Source organism: Mastomys coucha, unplaced genomic scaffold (genome assembly GCF_008632895.1).
Source record: "Mastomys coucha isolate ucsf_1 unplaced genomic scaffold, UCSF_Mcou_1 pScaffold22, whole genome shotgun sequence".
Taxonomy (NCBI): domain Eukaryota; kingdom Metazoa; phylum Chordata; class Mammalia; order Rodentia; family Muridae; genus Mastomys; species Mastomys coucha.
Genome location: NW_022196905.1, coordinates 248,441,390 through 248,452,497, shown reverse-complemented (window position 1 = coordinate 248,452,497; position 11,108 = coordinate 248,441,390). Strand labels below are relative to the sequence as shown.

General features: G+C 43.4%; 1 protein-coding gene across 5 annotated transcripts in view; it reads right to left on the bottom strand.

The window, feature by feature from the left end:
- The window catches only part of Hydin (HYDIN axonemal central pair apparatus protein), a 421,354-nt gene that overhangs the window by 338,092 nt on the left and 72,154 nt on the right, over positions 1 to 11,108 (bottom strand). For all 5 annotated transcript variants that reach the window (XM_031341421.1, XM_031341424.1, XM_031341423.1 and 2 more), the window contains exons 2-3: positions 8,973 to 9,130; positions 6,695 to 6,820 (exon numbers count right to left, since the gene is read on the bottom strand). In XM_031341421.1, coding sequence (XP_031197281.1) covers positions 6,695 to 6,820; positions 8,973 to 9,130 — 284 coding nt within the window. The remainder of the gene's footprint in view (positions 1 to 6,694; positions 6,821 to 8,972; positions 9,131 to 11,108) is intronic.

The following is an 11,108-nucleotide window of genomic DNA, read 5'->3' as shown; positions in this document are numbered from 1 at the left end:
AACAACCCACAAACCACAAGGAACTCAAGAAGAAAGAAGACCAAAAGGTGGACATTTCATTCCTTCTTTTGTTTTGTTTTTTAAGAAAACTATCCTCCTTCCAAAAACATTCACAAGCTTATAAGCTCTTCATAAAACTTCACTGAGAATCATGGAGAAGCGCCACTGATCAAGGGCACTGACCAAGAACAGCAAGGCCAGGTAGAGTCCCCTCCCTTCAAAGATGGGTAACAATAACAATCATAATGATAATACATGTGTATACAATATACATACATGTTATAATGCTTGAGAAAGAAGTAGAAAAATATAACAAATGAAGGGTTTCTAATTTTATGTGTGTGTGGCGTGGTGTATGTGTGTGTATGTGTGTGTATGTGTGTGTGTGTGCACACATATATGTGTATATTCTGGCTCACAGGTCAGAGGTCAATGTTGAGTGTCTTCCTCTATCACTCCCCAGGGTTTCTTACTAAAGCTGGATCAAGTGGGTAGACTGTCTGGCCAATGAGCTCCACTCATCCGCCTGTCTCTGCCTCATCAGCTGTCAGCTACAAATGCATGCTACTGAACCTGGCTTTTACATGACTGTTGGGGATGGGAACTCAGGTCCCTGGAGGCTTCCATGGCAACCACTTTACCTATTGAGCCATCTCCTCAGCTCTTGAGTAAAGAACGTGTGTCAGAAAATTCTTGCCTATGAGCAATGAAAATTCTATGTGTTTGTTTGTTTCTATGGTGCTGGGAACTGACCCTAGGCCTAGAGCAGGCTAGGCTAGTGCTCTGCCTCTGACCTATATCCTCAGCCCCACAAAGCAGTGACAATCTAAACCGCACCACCTCACCACACTGTAAAACATACCATAGGGAAACAGTTATAAAAAAAAAAAAAAAAGCACGAAACAATATTCAAGGATACAGGGGTGGCAAAGCAGCTGGAAGAGATGAAAGTACAACTTGCCTTCCAATAAACCCTGAGTTCCCAACACCTCAAGTTCCTGTCCACATGCTGAGCACAGCGTAGTGAACAGAGCCACCAACAGCCCTGTCCTCACAAGGCTGAGGCGCGACCCTTCCCGGCCTTTACACTTACTCCTCCTCCTAATTGGAATGCCCTTTTCCAAACCTTTGTGTGAGACTTGCTCCAGACATCTGCCTAGCTTGGGGAGGCTTTTCCACAGCTTCCTAAGTAACAGGGCAACTAATCTCCCCATTCTCTCATGAGAACTCTTTCTTCATGTGACAAAGGGTGTCTTAGTTAGGGCTTTTTTTTTTTTTTTTTTTTTTTTTTAATTGCTGTGATGAGACACCATGATCACAGCAACTCTTATAAAGGAAAACATTTAATTGGGCCTGACTTACAGTTCAGAGGTGTAGCCCATTATTGTCTCGATAGGAAGCATGGCAGCAGACACAGTGCTGGAGAGGTAGTTGAGAGTTCTACATCGGGATCCACAGGTAGCAGGAAGAGAATGCCACAGTGAGCATCAAAGCCCCCCTCCCAGTCACACACTTCCTCAAACAAAGCCACATCGACTCCAAACAAGATCACACCTCTCAACAGTGCCAGTCCCAGTGGTTCTGTGGGGGCCATTTTTATTCAAACTACCCATAAGGAGTAAGAAGGAAGGATAGTTAGAAGATAATAGCTGCACAGCAGAGGAAAGACAAGGAGCCAGGAGGAAGATGGGGTAGATGAAGCCAGGCCTTAGTTAGAATCTGGGAGTCAAGCTTAGATTTTGTGAGAGTAATAGAGGTCGCTGGTAGTATTAAGTGTGGGAGTAACATGATCTCATTTACATTTTAATTACATTTATAGTGTGTGTGTGTGTGTGTGTGTGTGTGTGTGTGTGTGCAAACTTGTCCTTACTATCATGTGCCATGGAGGCCTGATGACAGCATGTGGGAGTTGGTTCTCTCCTACCATGAGGGGACCTGAGAATAGAACCAAGGTCATCGGGCTTGGTGGCAAGCTCCTTTACCCACTATCCATCTTGCCAAAGCCTCATTTACACCTTTGAACCTCATCCATGCCGTTCTGTGGACTGCTGGTAATGGGGGGATAAGACAGAAACAGAGAAGTAGAGGGTGGCGGCGGCGGAGGAGATGGCTCAGCAGATGAAGCACTTGTTACTCACTGGGCAGACAGGGTAACGGCAGCACTCAGAAGGCAGAGAGGAGTGGTCCCAAGAATAAGCTGGCTGGCTAGACTAACTAAGCCTGGGAGCTCTGGGTTCAAGTGAGAAGCCCTGACTTAATGAATAAGTAAGGTGGAGAGTCAAGAACCCATGCCAATCTCTACATACATGCATACACATGTGCACATGCAATGCATACCACACATACGCATGCAGGCACAGACATGCACATGTATACCACACATACACATACCTGAGAGAGAGGGAGGGAGGGAGGGGGGAGAGGGAAGGAGAGAGAGACAGACACAGAAAGAGAGAGAGAGAGGGAGAGGGAGGGAAAGAGAGAGAGGGAGGGAGAGAGGAAGAGAGAGAGGGAGAGAGAAGTAGGAGGGAGAGAGAGAGAGGAGAGATATCAGGGATAACTCTGAAGCACTTGGAAAACAAGATACATGTAGTTACTATCTGCAGGAGGTAAGAGGCAAAAGAAGAAACACGGCCTTTGAGAGGCAGAGCTGGAGTCTGCATTTGGATCTCCAACATATCAAGTTTGAGCATGCAACACAAATGTGAAGATCGGATTCAAAACACATGGGCTGGGGATGGAACTCAGTGGAAATGCAGTTGCCTAGTAGACAGGAGGCACCCTGTGCACCTCTCCAGCACCTGCAACATTAAATATGTAAATAACAAGCAATAGAAGAGGATCAGAGATGTCATTCCCCTAGAAAGGGTCACCTGAGGCACAGCTTCTTAGCCTGTGCACCGTGACCTCATATGGGGGGTCACGTAATTGAATATAAGGGGTCATGGAAAACTTGTGCACAGTAAAAGTTTTCTGAGTGCACGACCCCCAAATTAATTCAAAATCAAGTGCATAATGAATGCAAGGTGGCTCAGGCAGCCATGGCCTGTGCTATACCTTGTGACTTTACTGCAGCCTCAGCTCTAAACACACCTCGCATACTAATGAGATGGATGTGCATGCATCACACCCACACCATGGCTGCTGTTGTATGGTGCTAAGGCAGCGAAGGCAGCCTGAAACACTATTCTGCGCTATGAATTACAATGCTTTTATTGAACATACAGTGTTTTCTGTTCCTTTAGAAATGGTTACTTACAGAAAAGGGAGACCTGTAATATTGTCTTGCAATGACTCCTCAGCACAGAAATGTCAAATTAGTGCATTTCTGAACCAGATTGTGTGATTTTAAAATCTGTCTTTCTGTTGAGGATTTGAGTTTCATTAAAAAAAAAAAAAAAAAAAAAAAAGTTAAATGATTTTTGGCTTAGAATTCATATAGAATTTCTGGCAGTTTCTGAATGGCCCTAAACAGATTTTTGCCATCTTGTGCTTCGTATTTCTGAAAGGCAGCGTCTGAACACTGGGGATTATGACACCAAAATATCAATCAGCTCTGAAAAAGGTTGGTGATCCTCTCCATTTGCAGCGTATTTAACCAAGATTAATTCTTAATGAAAAATAAACAAGCACATTCATCTCGTTAGTATGTAAATTTGCTTCCATATTTAATAAATGATTAAAACTGGGGGCCAGCAAGATGGCTTAATGGGTAGAGGCACTTGCTGCCAAGCCTGAGGATCTACGTCTGATTTCAGGAACCCACATGTTGGAAGGAAAGAGCTGACTCCCACCAGTTGTCCTCTGACCTTCACACACATACTGTGATATTAGGCATGCACATGTGCACACACAGTAAGTAAATAAATAAATAAGATGTAATGAAAAATCAAAGAAAATGATTAAATGGCAAGTGGTTGTTTTATAATCTAACCTTTATCATTCATTATCAGATGTATGCTTATCTTTTCTGAAAGTATTTGATTTTTAAAAACTTTTTAGTATGTGGAAAGGGACACTATATGTGAATATGTGAGTGTGTGTGTGTGTGTGTGTGTGTGTGTGTGTGTGTGTGTGTGTATACTCAGTGTTTGCTTGCATGTGCATGGCACATGTATAGACATGAGAAGAAATTCTGGGGTATCAGTTCTTGTCTTCCCCCATGTTTTGGGCAAAGGAGGTCTCTGGATTGCTCATGCACATTCAAGGCTAGCTGGCCCACGACTTCAGGGGATCATCATGCCTCTGCTCCTATCCCCCAGTTGGAACACTGGGAATATAGACTGTGCTACCATGCCTGTCTTTACATGGGTGCTGGGGATTAGAACTCGGGTTTGTGCAGCAATCATGTTACCTACAGAGCCATTTCCCCAGGTCTGTTTTACAGATCTATCTTCTATGCCTACATGATCATGGTCAACTTAACATTTTTTTCAGACAAAAGGGGTCACATGTCGAAAAAACATGTTTCGGAGGCTCTGATCTCAGAATGAATTTGAGAGAGAAAGGAGAGTTTCAGGGAAAGAGGAAGATCCCAGAAGTCAAGTCAGAAAAGCACAGTGAGTGTGATCTATCTGACACTAATGGATTACAGGGCTCACAAGAGAGACATGGCTTCAGATGACCAGAGCTGAGCAGAGTCCGCTGGACTGGACTTAAGAGAGACAGATGCAGAATGCAAAGGAAGAGACATTGAGGACAGCCTGCTCAGTGTCATTTCAATAAAGCAGATGAGCACAAAGTGGAAAGTGTGTTGGAGAGGAAACGCCAGAAGAAGAGCAGACAAGGAAGGCCCGATGCATCCATAATTGATGCTCCTGGGGCGGGGGGTGGGGGGAGCACCCTCAGAGGAACATCAAAATGGCTGAAATGTTAGGAAATAAACTTCCTGCAGATAAAACAAGGCACACAGTGACACGGGAAAACCCAGTCATGTCTGAGCAAAGTACTGAGCGTGAATGAAGGACACACAGTCCAGAGTGCGCAGACTGGAGTGTGACTGTCCCCGAGGGGTGAGGGCTGAGCCAGCCTTTCAGCCTCTGTGAGCATCATCTAATGCCAGAAGATCATGAAGTAAAACACCCATGAAGTTGTTAAAGGGAAAACCCACAACTTTAGAACTGGGTAGGAATGAAATCTGCAGTTAAATTAAGAGGACCATATGCAAACAGGATCAGAGACATGAAGCCAAGATCTGTAAGTTTATCTAGAAAGAATTAACAGAGGCTGATGCTCCCCCCGCCCCGGCTTGGAGAGAGATGGTTCAAATCCAGAGCACACATGGAACCAAGAGAGCTGAAGGGAGTGGGAGGGGACATAAGGCAACCTGGTACTCTCGTCCTTCGCAGCAGTGCTCAGTGCAATACATTAAATGGGGCTACATTAACCATACCCACAATTCCTGCCTGCTTTGCCAGTCCTGAGGGAGAGAGGAAAGAAACCAGAGGAGGAGGAGTCAGCTCTGGGAAACACTGTTCCTGCTCAGATGCGAAGGAAGGATGTTTGCTGTAAGGGAAAATTACATCAGCAAATAAAGAGAGCAATGCTAAGAACTGTGAGGTCCTGTAGGTTCTAGACAATACGAGCAAAGACTTCAGAGACACGGTCCCATGGGCGATGGAGCTCAGACAACTCAGGAGTCGGGATTTTGAGGGGGGCCCACTTGCAGTAGTCCCAGCAGTGGAGATTCATAATATAATCTATGCAGAAAAGTGAAGCATATAACTTAAGAAATTATCTAAAATGTAGAAAATAAGTTCTTTAAAAACAATGATTAGTTTTAATTTTATGTGTATGAGTGTTTTGCCTGCGTGTATGTATGTGCACTATGTGCATGCAGTAACACATAGGCCAGAAGAGGGCAGTGGGTCTCTGGAACAGTAGATGGTTATGAGCCACCAAGTGGGTGCCAAGAAGTGAACCTCTTTCTGTAAAAGAAACAAGTACTCTTAACTGCTGGGCCATCTTTCCAGTCCCAAGTTGTTGTTGTTGTTCTTTTTTTCTTCTTCTTCTTTTAAATAACTATTTGCCCCTAAAGGCAAGAACATATAGCCTACACTAAAATACAGAAAAATGAAACATCACTCTTTTTTGGTCTGAAAGTTTCTTGGAAATGGGCCAAAACCAGGCAGCAAATGCTCATTGGCCCCTCCCTTCTTTACTAGTGGGCAGTTCAGGTAAGGAAGGCTGGCTTGTGAAGAAAACCTAATTGGGCTTGGCTGATATAAACCTTGGAATTACTCTTAGCCTATAAACAATTGTATTAACTACTGATCAGAAGTAACTAGGTAGAGAGTGGAATTAGTCAAAAGTGATTTTAAATAAGGTTTGCTTTTATTAAGTATAATGGCTTTACTGCCGTGTCACAGAGACCAACAGATATGAAGGGAAGCAACCCAGGATAGGATTGGCTAGCCCCAAAACACTACTTTCTACTTCTCATCTGTTGTTCTGAACACTGATATGTTCAGCTTGATGTGCTTTTTAAGAGATTGTATTTTGATTTTTAATTATGTGCACATGGGGGGTGCAATGCCTGCAGAGACCAGAAGAGGGCATTAGATCTCTTGGAGCTGAAGTTACAGTCAGTTGGGAGCTGCCTGACATGGTGAGTGCTGAGAACTGAACCTGGGTCCTCTACAAAGAGCCGCAATCCCTCTTAACCACAGAGCTGTCTCTCCAGCCTTTGATGTACCTTTTGATGTGTTGTTTCTCCCATATCTAAGAGTTCGATGATCTGTGGTCGGCATATAATTCGTGTACTTGCCAATTTCTGCTCCGTAGTCAGGGACATCTCCTTCAGGAACTCTGAGGGTGTCAGCTAGAATGCAAATGAGAGCCCCGTTCAAACACTGTTAAGCTGAGGAAGTGTTCTCCTAAGCACCAGTAAGGAATGATTTGTATGTGCATCTCTCAGGATAATTGTGGGATGCCACTGAGTTCCCTTATAAAATATTGACGATAACTAAATTATACAAGAGAAATCCCATGCACTCCTGAGGTCTTTGTACAGCAACTGAATGTGACATATACTAGCATATCTCTTTTGGTTTTGAAGATAAGTGCACAATGGAACCCTAGAGAAAATGAGTCAAAGAACTGCACAGGAATCTGTCCAAAGAACAAAACCACCACCCCCCAACAAACAAACAAAAACCAAAAAATTAAAAAAAAAAAAAAACCACTCCAAGACATTACAGCTGAAGGTGAAGACAGCTCTGCTTCTGAACCAACAGGGCAGACAAGCAAAGCACCGGGGCACTTAACTAGACTACATCACGACTGAGGCAATTTTTCTAATTAGAGACACAAGTATGATCTAGTCATTTAGAAATGTGTGACATGTTCAGAAGCAAGCTCTGCATCGGGTCTGGATCTTGTAGCCAATCACGTTCACACACCTGAATCAGATGCTTCAATACTTACCAATTTTATAAGAAAATACATGTAATTTGTCACTTAAATAAAACTAGCCCAGCAGAGAATTAGCTACCCCATGCCTGTGACTGTTATACACTGGTTGTTGTTCTAGAAAGTTCTTCTTGTTCCAGGCCTACTTTTCATGTGAGGAGGGCGTGATTGTTAGCAGAGTCAAAGCCAAGGTTGATTATAACAGCTTAGGGCACATAACTCAGCTGATTTGGGTTTGACTCTACAACTCTTCAAGAATGCCCGAGCTCTGTAACTGAACACATTCAAATGAAGACTCATTTCTAACATAGTTTTCAACTTGGATTTAACTTCTTTTTGACTGGAACACAGATGAGAGTAACAGGATTATTAAGAGGTATCAGTAATAGTGTGGCTTAAATTCAAACAACAAAATCTTAACAAAAAGCCTTATATAGATATGTACCAGCAGCTACCACAAGAGGCAAAGACTGAGTTTATTTTTCTAATTAGAATGTAACTCGAGGGGCTAGAGAGATGGCTCAGCAGTTAAGAGCACCGACTGCTCTTCCAGAGGTCCTGAGTTCAATTCCCAGCAACCACATGGTGGCTCACAACCATCTGTAATGGGATCTTATGCCCTCTTCTGGTGTGTCTGAAAATAGCGACAGTAAACCCATATACATAAAATAAATAAATAAATCTTTAAAAGAAAAAAAAAGGAATGTAACTTGAGATCTGGTTTAAAGTATAGGAAGTATCATTGTCAGCACTGGGCTTTTTTGTAACTGGTTTCTAATCTACAGCACATGGTTTATAATCCAGTTTCTAGCACATTGTTGTTTTCATGTTAGAAATACAGCTATCTTTATTTTAAAAGGAAACTACGTATTTTCTTGGGCACCATTTATTCTTTTTTTGATGCTCTGCGTCCTGAAAAGTAAAAACAAAACAAAACAAACAACAACAACAAAAAAAAAAACAACAACAACAATTCTTGCCAATGCACGGGTAACGGGTTAGTATGATGGACATTGTGGGAATCTGCCATTTGACTGTCACTGAATGGGAGTTCGCAGGGCTCTCCCTACCATCCAGAGAAGTTTAGTAAGCTTATTCACACACTTCCATGGTTTGGGTATGTCCCTGCAAGTTCATGTGTCAGAGCTCGTGGCTGAACTGATGCTTCTCTTGGAGTTTAGCTCCCTTCCCTCCACACGTGGGTGCTTCATAGAGCCAGTGCCCGATGGAGCTACCCAGCCCTGGACTTCCTAAGTTCCACAACTGTAAGACAAAACAAACTTTTTCAAGTTGTCCAGTTTCTGACATTCTGCTACAGGCACAGAAAACGGACTAAGACAAAAACTCTTATTGTAATTGATTACCCAATCCAGCCCTGCCCTGTGAAGTACGTATGCAATATAAGAAGTTCTCTGGCTGTGGAAGGCTTTTATGTACTCCAACATGCTAGAGGCTGGCATGATATCAGTCAGCAATGCTCTGATATTCTGGAAGAACAAAAACAGCATTGTTGCAAGGATACTGCGCTAAGCATCTTATGTAGAAACTCTATGGTACATTACCATCCGGTTCACTTCCTCCTCTGTGACCACCTTCGGGCTCATGGGTGGCAAGACTTTGCTGTGCAGTCCTGAGATCATTTTGGCCATCCTCCGATGCACCGCCCCCATGGACTCCTCGAGCCTTTTATTTGTCTGTTTGAAATATTTTCTTTGGTCACCTAAAAGGATAAGGGATTCAGAGCAAATACTGTTACTTCCTGCATATGGGTCATACATGTTATGTTGATTTTTAACATGTTATAGTGTTTTGCCTGGATGTATATCTGTGTACTGTATCCATGCAGTGCCCATAGAGGCTAAAACAGGGCCTTGGATCCCTGGGAACTGGAATCACAGATGGTTATTAGCTACATCCATCTGAACCTGAGTCCTGTAGAAGAACAACTGTTGTTCCTAACCACTGAGCCATCTCTCTCCAGCTCCAGCTCATGCATTATTTATAGCTTTGTCACACATGGGAAAACTTAGAAAATCATATTTAAAACTATATGTCAAATGCTTGGAACAAAAGCACATTAAACAAGGGGTTGTATTCCACGTGACCAGGTGTGTTCTTGCTCATTTCAGGCCAACTCTGGACTTTTCAGCTCAGGAAGGACATGGGCACATAAGCTGCTTCCTCAGTTTACCACTCTTAGCTTCCAAACAAGATAAACAAATGCTGCTCACTAAGGATCCCGTGTCATCTGTTGCTTGACTAAGTTGAAAGTGCCCCCTCATGACAATCAACTCTACCAACAGAGTGAACATGAGGCCTCTGATCACCACAGCTGGACAGAGACAGAAGGAAGGAAGGAAGGAAGGAAGGAAGAAAGGAAGGGAGGGAGGGAGGGAGGGAGAGAGGGAGGGAGGGAGGGAAGGAAGGAGGGAGGGAGGGAGGGAAGGAGAGAGGGAGGAAGGAAGGAAGGAAGGAAGGAAGGAAAAAGGGAGGGAGGGAGGAAGGAAGGAAAGAAACAAAGAAAGTTGGTTCTGGGAAAGATTTAAAAGTCTCTAAGCACATACTATCTCCAAATCCACATACTATAACCTCTCTCCCTTTGTCTTCACACCTTTGGGGGAACTCAGCTTAGCTCTTATGATCATTATGTCTGTCCCAGGGTGTATTTGTCAAAGAGATTCTCTGCCATACAAGATTTGGGGATTCTCATCTTGTGCAAGCTGGTTAGACGATCACTCAGTTCTTTGATGGATTTCGTCTTGATAAAGTCACACACTCGGAGCTCCTTTGTATGTGTTAGTCAAGTAGTCTAATGTGGTCACCAGACTCTCTTAGAGTGACTTTTTAACTAAGGTGACCGTGCCGCAGCATCTTCTCTCCCCCCAAGTTTGTTTGTTTACTAGTTCTAACACTTTCACACAGTCTATATGGCATGCTTTTTTCCCAAACAAAACAAAACAAAACAAAGCATAAAAACAATGGCTCTGCTCTAAACAAATTATGGTCAAAATATATGAAGAGCTCAAAATGACATCAGTCCCATTTGTCTCCAGTCCTGGCATTGTGGGGATGACAGGCAGCAGCCAGTTATGATGACAGGTGATAGATGCAAGGTAATTGCCCAACTCATTAGCGGTTTTTCCGTCTCTAGGCCACTCTTAAAGGAAATCATGACGTGTCAAACATGCTCATGGTAGTCTGAGAGAGCAGCTGTGCTGTCTGGATCCATATTTTCACCAATAAAAAACTGGTAGTTATTAAAATTCTGAAGCCCCTGTCAGAAAAGGTTTTATTCCTTCTGGTCTCTGTCCTTCAAGTCTGCCTTTGAGTGATTTTGTGCGATCATTATATATCTCTTACATGACGCTGGTTTCCTTTATATGATTGCTCAAGACAGTTTTAACACTACCCACTTCTATTCTTTTGATATGTTTGTTCTCAGGCCTTTAGTGGAAGCATTTACACTATGGCTCCTTCAGCCCCCCAAACCATCTTTATCCCCAGGTGCCCAGAGCCAGAGGTCTCCTGGATCTTGTATCAGAGAGCCGTTCTTCATGGCAGGTGAGGTCCATGGCAGGTGGAGGGAGATGGCAGTGGCTCTCAGAGGGAGCCCAGCCCAGATCCCAGAACAAATGCTGTACAACTAGACGGAAGGGTGAGCAATCGGGAAAGCCCCTCAGTTTAAAAAAAAAAAAAAA